At 38.1% G+C, this 13,986-nt stretch overlaps 1 protein-coding gene across 6 annotated transcripts in view; it reads left to right on the plus strand.

Annotated features, from left to right (window-relative positions):
* Positions 1-4,658: 4,658 nt before the first annotated feature.
* Positions 4,659-13,986, plus strand: part of TAX1BP1 (Tax1 binding protein 1) — a 36,590-nt gene continuing 27,262 nt past the window's right edge. For 5 of the 6 annotated variants that reach the window (XM_063303814.1, XM_063303817.1, XM_063303816.1 and 2 more), the window contains exons 1-2: positions 4,659-4,800; positions 13,550-13,733. In XM_063303814.1, coding sequence (XP_063159884.1) covers positions 13,557-13,733 — 177 coding nt within the window. In that variant the 5' untranslated portion in view covers positions 4,659-4,800; positions 13,550-13,556. Of the gene's footprint in view, positions 4,801-8,710; positions 8,728-13,549; positions 13,734-13,986 lie in introns of those variants that run through there. The other variant, XM_063303815.1, reaches the window with a different exon arrangement.

Genomic DNA, 13,986 nt, shown 5'->3' on the forward strand with positions numbered 1-13,986 from the left:
AGGAGTACGCCAGGGCTGTATACTCTCACCCTACCTATTCAACTTGTACGCAGAACACATCATGCGACATGCTGGGCTTGAGGAATCCAAGGCTGGAGTTAAAATTGCTGGAAGAAACATTAACAATCTCAGATATGCAGATGATACCACTTCGATGGCTGAAAGTGAAGAGGAACTGAGGAGTCTTATGATGAAGGTGAAAGAAGAAAGTGCAAGAGCTGGCTTGCAGCTAAATCTCAAAAAAACCAAGATTATGGCAACCAGCTTGATTGATAACTGGCAAATAGAGGGAGAAAATGTAGAAGCAGTGAAAGACTTTGTATTTCTAGGTGCGAAGATTACTGCAGATGCTGACTGCAGTCAGGAAATCAGAAGACGCTTAATCCTTGGGAGAAGAGCAATGACAAATCTCAGTAAAATAGTTAAGAGCAGAGACATCACACTGACAACAAAGGTCCGCATAGTTAAAGCAAAGGTGTTCCCCGTAGTAACATATGGCTGCGAGAGCTGGACCATAAGGAAGGCTGAGAGAAGGAAGATCGATGCTTTTGAACTGTGGTGTTGGAGGAAAATTCTGAGAGTGCCTTGGACTGCAAGAAAATCAAACCAGTCCATCCTCCAGGAAATAAAGCCAGACTGCTCACTTGAGGGAATGATATTAAAGGCAAAACTGAAATACTTTGGCCACATAATGAGAAGACAGGACACCCTGGAGAAGATGCTGATGCTAGGGAGAGTGGAGGGCAAAAGGAAGAGGGGCCAACCAAGGGCAAGGTGGATGGATGGTATTCTAGAGGTGACGGACCCGTCCCTGGGGGAGCTGGGGGTGTTGACAACCAACAGGAAGCTCTGGCGTGGGCTGGTCCATGAGGTCACGAAGAGTTGGAAGTGACTAAATGAATAAACAACAAAATTACATAAAAGCTCCAAATAAATGTAACTCTGAAACTGAGAGGCAGTGAGTTAATATGCCTTATTTTACCATTTCTCATCTGCATAGTCATTGTAAAGAAGCAATCCCAAAAGCACAGAACAATAAAAACCAATTTACAGTAAGTGAAGGCAATTTTAAAAGTGGTAACAACATGTCACTGAAACAAACATAAAATCACAATCCAGGTGTGAACATTATAATTCAGGATATTCAGAAGAAAAAGGAATAGAAGGTACATCAGCAATGATTTACCCAAAATTCTGGGTGAACAGAAATGTTCTAAGCAAGCTTGGTGCTCCCAAGAATCAGCACTATCCATAACTGAATGGGGAAGGAATTCCACTGTCACAGCCTTAATCCTGCTTTAAGATTGCCAGTGAAATAGACCACTGGAACCAGGTTAATGCTATCCAGGAACAGCAGAAAAAGACACTCCTTGCTAGAGATCGCTTGCCCCTCCATTGAAAGTTAAGGCTTCTAGGAACACCTGAACAGTATACACATGTGGCAGTATAGCCCCATCCAGAACTAGTGACCTGCTTAATTCACAGAAAGAGGAATCACGTATTCGTAGTACCTCCATCTTGTTGAGATTTAGCCTCAGCTCATTGATCCTCATCAAGCCTGCACTTGGGCAAAGAGAAACATTGCGATTTGGTGCCAAAAAGCACCCTAGGGAAGATACTCTAGAGCAGGGTTCTTCAACCTTGGCAACTCTAAGCTGTGTGGACTTCTGGGAGTTGAAGCCCGCACAGCTTAGAGTTGCCAAGGTTGAGGGACCCTGCTCTAGAGTATTTCTCTTCTTAAAGAATGGCTTTCTGTTGATATTATTTGGAGCTCATTTGCTGATTTGAATAGTACCAGTTGTTGTTTATTTGTTTAGTCGCTTCCGACTCTTCGTGACTTCATGGACCAGCCCACGCCAGAGCTTCCTGTCAGTCGTCAACACCCCCAGCTCCCCCAGGGACGAGTCTGTCACTTCTAGAATATCATCCATCCACCTTGCCCTTGGTCAGCCCCTCTTCCTTTTGCCTTCCACTCTCCCCAGCATCAGCATCTTCTCCAGGGTGTCCTGTCTTCTCATTATGTGACCAAAGTATTTCAGTTTTGCCTTTAATATCATTCCCTCAAGTGAGCAGTCTGGCTTTATTTCCTGGAGGATGGACTGGTTTGATCTTCTTGCAGTCCAAGGCACCCTCAGAATTTTCCTCCAACGCCACAGTTCAAAAGCATCCATCTTCCTTCTCTCAGCCTTCCTTATGGTCCAGCTCCCGCAGCCATATGTTACTACGGGAACACCATTGCTTTAACTATGCGGACCTTTGTTGTCAGTGTGATGTCTCTGCTCTTAACTATTTTATCAAGATTTGTCATTGCTCTTCTCCCAAGGATTAAGCGTCTTCTGATTTCCTGACTGCAGTCAGCATCTGCAGTAATCTTCGCACCTAGAAATACAAAGTCTTTCATTGCTTCTACATTTTCCCCCTCTATTTGCCAGTTATCAATCAAGCTGGTTGCCATAATCTTGGTTTTTTTGAGGTTTAGCTGCAAGCCAGCTCTTGCACTTTCTTCTTTCACCTTCATCATAAGGCTCCTCAGTTCCTCTTCACTTTCAGCCATCGAAGTGGTATCATCTGCATATCTGAGATTGTTAATGTTTCTTCCAGCAATTTTAACTCCAGCCTTGGATTCCTCAAGCCCAGCATGTCACATGATGTGTTCTGTGTACAAGTTGAATAGGTAGGGTGAGAGTATACAGCCCTGGCGTACTCCTTTCTCAATCTTAAACCAGTCCGTTGTTACGTGGTCTGTTCTTACTGATGCTACTTGGTCATTATACAGATTCTTCAGGAGGCATACAAGATGACTTGGTATCTCCATACTGCTAAGAACTTACCACAATGTTATGGTCCACACAGTCAAAGGCTTTAGAATAGTCAATAAAACAAAAATAGATGTTTTTCTGAAACTCCCTGGCTTTTTCCATTATCCAGCGGATATTGGCAATTTGGTCCCTAGTTCTCTGCCTTTTCTAAACCCAGCTTGTACATCTGGCAATTCTCGCTCCATGAATTGCTGAAGTCTACCTTGCAGGATCTTGAGCATTGCCTTACTGGCATGTGAAATGAGTGCCACTGTTGGATAGTTTGAACATTCTTTAGTGTTTCCCTTTTTTGGTATGGGGATATAAATTGATTTTTTCCAACCTGATGGCCATTCCTGTGTTTTCCAAATTTGCTGGCATATAGCATGCATTACCTGACAGCATCATCTTGCAAGATTTTGAACAGTTCAGCTGGGATGCCGTCATCTCCTGCTGCCGTGTTATTAGCAATGCTTCTTAAGGCCCACTCAACCTCACTCTTCAGGATGTCTGGCTCTAGCTCACTGACCACACCGTCAAAGCTATCCCCGATATTGTTATCCTTCCTATACAGGTCTTCCGTATATTCTTGCCACCTTTTCTTGATCTCTTCTTCTTCTGTTAGGTCCTTGCCATCTTTGTTTTTGATCATACCCATTTTTGCCTGGAATTTACCTCCAATGTTTCTAATTTTCTGGAAGAGAATCTAAACTTTAAGAGCATCAAGAACTTACATATTAGGAACCAAAAGAATTTGAGGCCAAGTATCAATCTTTTTCAAGATAAACCTGGATGTTGTAATAACCACTAAAATCTAGCCAGGTAAAATATATATGCCTCTAGAAAATCTTCTATTGTATTGCAAGCCCGCTAACTGTAGAATACACATTTATTTTGACTCGGCAGATGGAAATTTGCATCATCAAAATGTATATAAAACATTTCTTAAACAAATATTCACTGGAGACATGAAACTGTGAGTAAACCATCTCAGATTGGTAACCACAAATGCTCTTCTATGCATGGAGAGTTAAACCAAGCAAGTAAACTAGATGAAAGGACATGAGTCTTTTCGGTCATGGTTGCCCCATTGTGCAACTTGTAACAATCAGGGACCTGGTTCTCAAATCACACTAAGATATTGTTTTTATAACATTGATTTTGAATGAACCACGGCTTGCTGCATTTATGCAATATACTAAGCCATGATGTGGTTTACTTAGCAAACTGTATACATTCAATTTAAATGTTATTAGCAGAATCCCTCTCTTTGCAATCCATCCTCAAGGGCAGCAAGTCAGCCCATTTTTCCCCCTCCAGCTTAATATTCAGCCTTCTATGATTGTTAACAAGGATACTATGATTTTTAAAGTATTTTTAAAGAAAACATTTCCAATTACTTGTTTTAAAATACAAGGTATATTAATTAATGAGTTTTCACACAACTCTGAACTCCCTCTCGGATGAAAAGCCATCTACAAATAAAAGTAGTAATTCCTGAATTATTCTGGCTTCCTTTATGAGTCGGGTAGGAATTAGTGTTTAAGGAATTCTTGACACACTTTTTTAACGGGGGGGTCTCTGATGCTTTGCTTTATTATTCATACTAATGTAGTGACTTATCTAGGAAAGGACTCGAAAGCTTTTTCGGGGTTTCATGATCTCTGGGTTGGTCCTAACAGGGACTACAGATCCCTCATAAGGGAGCCGAAGACACAATTCCGACAAAGCCGCAACGAACTCAGTCTATTTCCTTTCCACACATCAAAAACACCAAGGCCTGAAAACCCAGACGGGCGGAGTCACCGCTGGCCCTTTCCACGCATTGGTCCTGCTACGTCACGAGCGGGGAAGAGACTTGCTCGCACGGGGGACGGAAGTGACTCGTGAGGGCGGGTCTGTGAGACGTAATGGCGTCTGTGGTCTGGTGCAGTTAAAGTCTCCGGCGTCTGTCTCGGTGAGAGGCCTCGCCGGCCTCTTCCCTACCTGTGTTAATCAGAGGGTAAGTTTTAGAGGCTGTGGTGCTATGTGGGGTGTGTTGGTCGTGTCCTAATACAGTAGCGCTTCCGTCGCAGTTGGGAGAAGCGGGGTGAGAGGATGGGAATGTAATGCTCGGCCTTGTGAGGGGATTTAGAGGCGAAGCTTACGTACTCGTCGAGATGTGAGTGTACAGTTTGCATGTATACAGCTTAGGGGGAAGGTCGTGGGGATGGGAAACGGGATCCCAAACTAAACCTGGGGTAAAGGAGCAGTGGAGCAGATGGTGATAGAGATCTGTCGAAATACCCTTTCCGGCTAATCGGAGACTGGTTGGGGGTCATGTAAACTGCGAAGGGGTTGTGGAACGGAGCGCTGGTTTGGCGAAGTCCTAGAGAAAAAGGACTTGTGCTGTAGGAAGCGAGGGATTTGTAGATTTGCGGATTAATCGACGTGGAGTTGAGGTCGCGTGGAGCGGTTATGTCCTCGCCGCACGGCAGAAGGACGCGGCAGGGAGGCTTCCCCTACTCTGCCTCTTGCTTGGGATCGCGCAGCGCGTTAGATTCGGTTCCAGAGGGGCTGGATAGTATGGAGTTCGGCTGCATTGGGGAGAATCGGCTAAATCGGTCTACAGTATTGTGCGAACTAGCCCATCTTGGTTAATCATAATATGGTTTATTTGGGCGTTGTATGATATGAGACCGCGGTTAAAGAATACATTGTGTGAATCTAGCGGGGGGAGTGGAGAAAGGGCAGGCTGGACTTATTAAGTGGTTCTCCCACTTGTTTGTAACAAGCAGTGACAGAACTAGTGCAGAGTGATAATGTCTTGCCTGAAGCTCAGCTTCACCCTTCAAACATGCTAATTGCCAAGTATGTAAACACATGTGTTTCGTTGTTCTCTGCAGCCTGTTTTGGCAAGCAGCTGGTGGCAAATTCCACAGAAACTTTCAGTTATAAACACAACAGTTAAAAGGTAATCATGGTAGACAAGAATCATATGGTTTGTAAATGATTCTTGCATGGAAATTATCAACTTTTTCTTACTGGAATTAGTTTTATTATACAGTTCTCACACAGAATTATTAACTGTAATAAATGTAGAAATATATCAAGTTTGTTAATTTTCAGTGAGTCTGTGGAATTTCTCTTCAATGTTGCAGTTCCCAGTGGAAAACAAAATATAGTTTTGTATTAGTATATTGTTTTATATTTTCAATGTGTTACTGCATTTATTATATATGCTGTAGAGAACTTAGAATCCAATTGGACTGAGCCAGTGTATACATTTCATAAATGAATTATAGTTACTGGAGTGACAGCAATCAATGGGAGACAATTACTTCTGGATATAAAATGTATAAAAAGTAGTTTGCCCTGCTAGTCATGCTCTAGTTTTTGAAGACAATGGCTGCAATAAATCATAAATCTTGGTAGGTAGGTAAACTTGTAATTTTTGTACAACAGTTATAGAAGGACTTGCTTATCACCAAGTCATTTCCATGGTAAGTACAACGTATTAGAAAACATATTTACCGAAGAGTAAGGTGTTGAATTCACCTTTACTAGCCCTTTTGAATGCTGTCTATTATCTTAGTTTTGTCCTTCTTTTTCCTGGTGGATGCAGCTTCCAACAAAATGTTGTATTTATTTCTGTTTCTAAGACTGCTTTGGGATTTCTGTAAGATCAGAGGCATTCTTATAAATGAAAATACTAAAGACTATTTCTGCTTAATTTTCTGTAAGTAAAGAATATAAGGGATTTAAAACTTACGTAAGTCAGTTTCGTGAACATCAGGGAGCTATCCACAGGTTGACTACCTCAGGTATATTGGAGCATACTGTAATGGATTTTCTGAATAGGGATGCATGGGATTACGAATACTGAAGAGTAGGCTAAAATATACAGTGTTAAAAGCATATCGTCTCCTAATCAAATTTGTGATGGTGATCTTAATATGAAAAAAGTTGGGAAACAGCTAACGTAGAAAAAGGAGATGCTTGATTATGGCTTTTATTTGCCTAATTAAAGGAAGGATAAAATAATGCAAAGTAATGGTAAGTAAATGTAGTGTAAGACAGCTAGTCATAGAGCTGATGGAGAGAGAATCTGGATAGAGAAGTAAATATTTAGAAATAAATTTTAAAATAACTATAACACAATAACATCCAACACCAGAATAAACGTTTTAGAAAAATTTCTCAAGATCAAGTGTTTATATACTGTGAACTCAAGCCATTTATGGCTTAGATTGCAGTTCTAAACCTTACCTGGTTTAACTTTAAACCAGCATTTTGAAGTAGAGCTGGAAATAGATTCATAGGTCTTATTGGAAGATATAGTAATTTAAATCCATTAGAACTTCCAGTTTAATTTGCACTGTTTGCATGGTTTCCAAAGCCATCTTTAGGCTAGATGCCAAGATAGCTCTCTAAAGAATACAAATACAGTATGTTTCCTGCCGAAGCCTATTGTTAGCCTCTTGTCTTCAGACCTGTTCCAGTCTAAAGGTAATAGGAGAAGGTCTTGCAAAATTAATTACATTGCAGAATTGCCTTGGATTAGGTGCTTGCTTTCAGAGCTATACAGGGAGAAGAAAGCAGTTGAAGCATTTGACAACATAAAAACAAAAATAAATGCTGTTTTACAGTTTTTGTGTCAAATATCAGCCTAAATGTTACAGTGCACTTTAAAAGATCCTGTTGATAGGAGGAAAATAAAATGACCCTACCTGCCTTGTTTTTCCTTTCATTAAACTCCCATGAGTATTTTGGAACTCTTTGCCAAACAGAATTATTGGACTGTAAGATTGCATTAGAATCTGCTTCTTTAGGATGTGTGAATTATTATTTTCACTTGATATGCAAGAGAGAATAAGATAATTATAATTAATGGGGCCAGAATGCAAAGTCTGTTTTGTGACATTGTAATGCTAAGGTTCATATGCAGAAATATAATCTTAAGTGGCCAGCCATAATAGCAGTAATAAGTGATTAAGAGAACAGCAATGATGATATTATGCTTATTAAACCTATATTGAGAAAGAAAATGCTAATCATGGTAGAACATTATGTAAATAAAATCAAACTTGGTGAGATGTTTTGTTATTTCTAACTAACAGTGTCTTGAAATTATTTGGAGGAATAATGCTGGACAGACAGAATGCTAGAAGATTAGCAACAGTATATCCTAATTAAATTCAATGTTATATCTTTCAGTGTCAGTGGAGCAATTTCTTGCGTGAGACATTGGCTTATTTAATACGTATAAAAAATGGAATGTCATTGTTAGCATCTGATGGCATGTATCACATTGGAAGATATACTGCCAAGCAAGTTGTTGACATAGCTGGATCTTCTTTCAGGAGTACTGGTACTTGATATGCTGTATGACCTAATCCTAGGAACTGTAATGCCAGAATTAAGTAGATTAAGACCAGAGTTTTGGTGCTTTTCAGTGCAGCAGAAGAAAAGAGTTATTGCTGCTGGATAAACTTAGGAAACAAGGCATGTTAGTATGAAATAATCTGAAAGGCAGATGGCAGCCAATCTGAACATTTAATGTAATTTATATAGTACATTGTCTATGGGGCCTGATTTTTGGTATACCCTCTATACTGTGGTGATATTGTCCTGGGTAGAAGAAAGGCCTTAGGAGCTGAAGAAACATTATTGTAAGTTATGAGTAGGTTGGTGTACCACATAGTGAGATGGATATGTGTTTCAATGCCAACAGTTTAAAGGTACAAACTTGGGCAGATCTGAACAGTTGCAGATGAGGACAAAGTAGTAAATATTATGTAATATGTTAATGTGTTGCTGGTAATGTGGAACGTTGGTGCATGCAATTCTTCTTTGGTTCCTAAGATGTGCACTGTACCCTAGAGTGGTTCGGTGTGGTCTGGAGGAAAACAGAACATTACAGAGTTTCCCAGAACTTATCTCTGGAAATGTGCATATAATTTTATTGGAAGTCATTAATGTCCTTCAAATAGCTGAGATTCTAGTAGACTGACATTCTTACTGTGAAAGTATTAGTGCTAAAACAATAGCTTAATTGAAGCTATTTTGTCTGACTTTTCCAGACCTTATCAGTAGAAGAGCCTGCTATGGTATGTCTCTTTTGTGCCACATCTATAATTTCCTGAAATTTTATAACTATTTCTAGTAGTTCTCAGAGGTATCACATTAGAAATGAGGTAGAAGGTTTTCTGTCAACCTCTTTTACGTAGCTCAGTCAGGTAACAAATTAAAAGTTTTTTAATTTGTCAACTGATAATTATTTCAGATGCCATATATGATGCGTTCTGCATATTTGAAGTTGTGGCAAGTAATATTGTTTATTTTATGCAGTTTCTGTTCTGTTTCAGTCAAAAGACTCAGGGAAGCTAACACATGTGAAACGCTATAAAATGGTAAATATATAAAACCATGTGCCCCCAGAAGACTTAATTTCATAGTAATGTTCTTGTTCTACATTGTTGTTTCTTCTCCCCTCCACTGGTGTTCAATGCATGTTGTCTCTGAGCAGAGTTCTCATAATAATCATAACTACTATCTATTGATAAATCTAGGCTCCATAATTTTTTTATTTTTTAAAACTTATTTAAATTACACAACCACATATTTTGATAGCTAATTATGTCAATTATTTAATTAGTGGTTATTTTGAACAGTTTACAATCTCTCTGGATTTTTACTGTCTTAATTAAAAAGGGACCATTTTACAATTGTAGCAAACTCACTGCCAAAACTAATTTCGTATCTTATAGGAGCAAGCTAAGTAGTGCCAGTTCCAACTGAGATTCTGGGCTTTATTTCACTGTTTGCTTCAGATTATTGTTTAACAAATGTCCAGTGACAATGTCCAATGACATTCTGTAACTCCTAACTTTATTTGTGCTGGGACTTTGTCAAAACTTTAAGTGCAAATGCATAATGACATATTGGTCATTCAGTCTTTATGTTGACTAGCATTTTTACAGAATAACAGAATATAAGTTGCTTAAAATACACACTGATCCTTTCTCCATACATTTTAAAATATATTTAATAACTTGAACTTTATAGTGTCCTCCATATATTATCCTTAAGGAGTGAGTCAAGCAAAAAATTGTAATTTTGTAGCTGCTTTAAAAGTGGGCTTCCGGTGGGGAATGGTGGACTGAGCGGCTATGCCCACGGCTTAGCAGGTGGAGCTGACGACGCGGTAAATTTTTTCAGGCTCAGGCAGGTTCTCCTGAAGCCCAGAAATGTTCTCTGGATAAAATAAAACATCCGGAATCACCCCATCTGTCCTCTGGATAGCTGGTTGCAGCCAGAAGATCGCAAACAGCATTTCACATTTGACTGGTAACAGCTAGCTGGGAGGCCGGGATGTCACCACTTTCCAAGCATGCTGTAGCCTTAAAGGGACAGTAAGACCAGCCATCCCATTTCTAGATTACCAAATTTGTATTTTTTAAAGTATTTGTACCCCAAGAGAGGCTTTCTACAGCAAGGAGCAGCTGGCTTCTTGGTGCTTAACGTTATATTTGGGATTACTTCTTAAAATATTTTTTTTTTCTCAGGTTTTGGATTTCATTCTCCTTCCAAATATAAAGGAGGATTGAGAGTAAGCAATTGTCTTCCTTTTATTACTTTTGTATTAAATTTGAAGGTATTAGCATTTTCCTACACGTTGAATTGGCTGATTTGAACCTTCAGCTCTCTGTTATTACTTTCTCTTGGGAACTGTCTGTTTATCTCATTTTCTCTTTGTGTAAACATACTTCGGAAATTTTTCATATCTTCAACTTTTGCTGGTTAAGCTCCTAGGGAATGCCATAATCTACTGCATGAGACATGGAGGATTTTAAAACAGATTTTTTTTCTGACTCCCAAGATTTTAAACGGATTTCTTCTGACTTTTACCAAGCTTTTTATGCAAGATATTCAGGACGTCATGGAAAATATGAGATTTAAAATGTGCCATCAAGCTGGGGATGTGGTGGATGAAATTGAGGAATTCAACAGCAATAGAAATGTTTCTTCTAAGAGTGAGATTGGGATTTTTATTGAGATGCTGGATGAAGATTGGATAGTGGACTTGGGGAGATTTAAGGGAGAGATCTGCAAGCCACAAGCGAAATTGACTTTCTGGTGGAATGCCATGAAAAGAAGCTGGAATTTTTGAAGGGGGCAGTCAGACATTTGATTCTTTTAAGAGAAGAGCTCTGTGCACATTGTTGGGATATGTAAATGCTTTGGTTTATTTTGAAGTGGGATAAGGGTTAAAGAATGTCTGGTTTGCTTTAAGGGTTTGATCTCATTTGTTTTTAAAGATTTGGATTAAGGTTAAGGTTAAAATGTGTTTACTTGGATGGTTTTAAGGATTTGATTTAAGGTTACTGTTTTGACTTGTCTTTATTCTTTGGGTTTATTAAGATTAAGATTATTAAAACTTGTATTGTCTATTATACTTGATAATGTGCTTTTTAATTTGATTCTTATTTTAGTAGACAGAAATGTATAGGATAGTGGTAGGAAGGGAATAATTAAATATGTGTTATCTTTTGGAGGGAGAAAGATGTTTAGGAGGTTTATATGACATTTTTAATTTTATTTTAATATAAGGGGGAGGAGTAACTGTACTTAGTGATTTTTATTATGTGCCAAAGTGGAATGATTTATAGAAATAATGAGGATTTGGTTTAATATAGAGTAAGAGATTGATTGTGGAAATTTTTGTATATCCTTGCTGTTTAAAGTCAGAAGCCACATCTTTCTGTAAATTTGAAAAAAAAAAAAATTCTCTTGTGTTTTCATACCTTTTTAGTTCTTTTCTCCTTCTTCGTAGTTTTTCGTTTTTTGTAGTTTTTACTCTTCTCTTGAAACTTAATAAAATTTATTTTAAAAAAGTGATAATATATTAGCATGTTTCAAATCCTTGCTAAAGAGAGGTTCTGCAATTTTACTATTGGAAATTTCACATTTTATATATATTTAAGAACTCTTCTAAAATTGCTAGCCAGGTATCTTAATATTTCCATTGGCTCAAGGACTGCACCAGGCTTCATGTGGCATGATAAGGACTGCACCCCAATACTGGGCAGTGGTACAACTAATTTTGGGAGGGAAATTCAGAGATTTTAAAGTTCTCCAAGGCTTAAGCTACCCCCCCCCCCCAATGCAAAATGATGGCTAACGTTTTCCATATGCTTACTTGGGGCAGGTAGACTTTTAATAGTCATAAAAATAATGTCACAAGCTGCACTTTTGACATCCTGTCCTAGATTTCTTTTTAACAAGTGTGTTATTCTTGCACACACTTTCATAGAGTTCATTTCATCAAAGGCATGAAATATTAGAAAGGATCCCAAATATTGAGCATATGTGTCTGGATGTAAAGGAAAGAAAAAGGTAATATGGGATTAGATGAAAAAGTCTGAATCCAGTTCAATAGCTGAGAAATGCAATCAGGTATTAGAATTACATTTGTGTGCTAATATTTTAATTGTTGGATAACTTAATTCATCACAGAAGAATCTAAAAATAACTTTAATTCAAATTAATTCATAGATAATTTTTTTTTTGGAAAGATTTTTCAGATTTCCAATGTTTCAGAGAGGCAGGTAAAAATAAAGACTTCCTCAAGTCAAATCGGTTGATTATGCAATGAACATGGTCCATCTAGTTTTCTTGCAATGGATTGCCATTGCTATTTTCGGGATGTTTTTTGACTTGCCCCATCTGACTTAGAGCTCTGAAATTTCCTGGTGATCCCCCATCAAAGTACTAACCAGATCCAACCTTACTTATTTGAAGATGAGCTAAGGTTGCTAGGTTAATATAGTAGTTGGCTTATAGATTGTTTGCTCTAGATTTTTACATATGTAATCTTTGTTTGATTTTATATAAGCTTTATATATGCAGCTGCTTATATTCAATCTGGCCAGGGCACCTGGAAGTAAATGGAGTTGAAATGTGATACAATTAGAGACACCCATTATACTCTTTTTCATTTAACACTTATGTAAAACTTTGATGTAGGACAAATAAAACGAAGCTGAAGTGCAAATTCAAAAGCAGGCAGAAATAAGGAGGTTTCTGATTTATGCAGAGCCAAGATAGGATTTCTTAAAAGAAGGGTTGTTCTTAAAGAAGTGGGATAGAAGTGCATTTTGGATAGGTTCAGTTTTCCCCTGAAATGTTGTGATGGTTGAATAATTGGCAGAGTACTTGTCGATGACTTCACTGTTGTTTTCTGAGGTGTTTCCTTTGTTATTGTATCTCTTGCAGCAGTACTGGTGACTAGAAAGTGTTTTTTTTTTAATCTTCTATAAATGTAATATATACTGGAGAGCCAGTTTGGTGTAGTGGTTAAGGTGTTGGCCTAGAAACCAGGAAACTGCGAGGTCTAAGCCTGCCTTAGGCATGAAATCTGGCTGGGTGACTTTGGACCAGTCACACACTCTCAACGCAACCCACCTTACAGGATGGTTGTTGTGGGGAAAATAGGCAGGAGTATATGGTATGTCCGCCACCTTGAGTTTTTATAAATAGAAAGAATAATAATTTAATGATATTTATTCAGTGTGTCCGCATGCTATGCATATAATGCCAACAAATTAGCAGATACTACATAACATGGGATATTCTTTTTTCTGTCATCCTAGCTGGATCCTAAAATTGAAGTAACTAGAACATTGTAAACATTTTAAGCTTTCCTTCAATCTACATGTTGTCATTTAAATGCTGTTGTATTAATTAAGCATTTCCATTTTTTTTTACAGAGCAATTATGTCATCTTTTCAAGAGGTTCCATCTTCAAGCAGTACCCTCCAGACTTCAAATTTTGCACATGTTATCTTTCAAAATGTAGCAAAAAGTTATCTTCCTAATGTGTACCTTGAATGCCATTACACTCTGACTCCCTATATACGCCCTCACCAAAAAGATTGGGTTGGTATTTTCAAGGTAAGCAGTCTGTAGGATATTTTAATAATTAGTGCTCTCTTTTTAAGAAATGACTCAATGATGGTCAAGTGACAATATCTAAATGCCTGAAAATGACTTTTACCTTAGAATATAGATACTTATATAGTAATTTTATTTGGTCAATTTTTTGTCTTTTTGGAGGCCATGTTTCATTACATTGTATGACTGTAAAAGTACCAATAAATGTAAGACTGGATGTTCTATATGATCGGCTGTCTCATTAATTTAATCC

This window comes from Candoia aspera, chromosome 4, assembly GCF_035149785.1.
Source record: "Candoia aspera isolate rCanAsp1 chromosome 4, rCanAsp1.hap2, whole genome shotgun sequence".
NCBI classification, from domain to species: Eukaryota; Metazoa; Chordata; class Lepidosauria; order Squamata; family Boidae; genus Candoia; species Candoia aspera.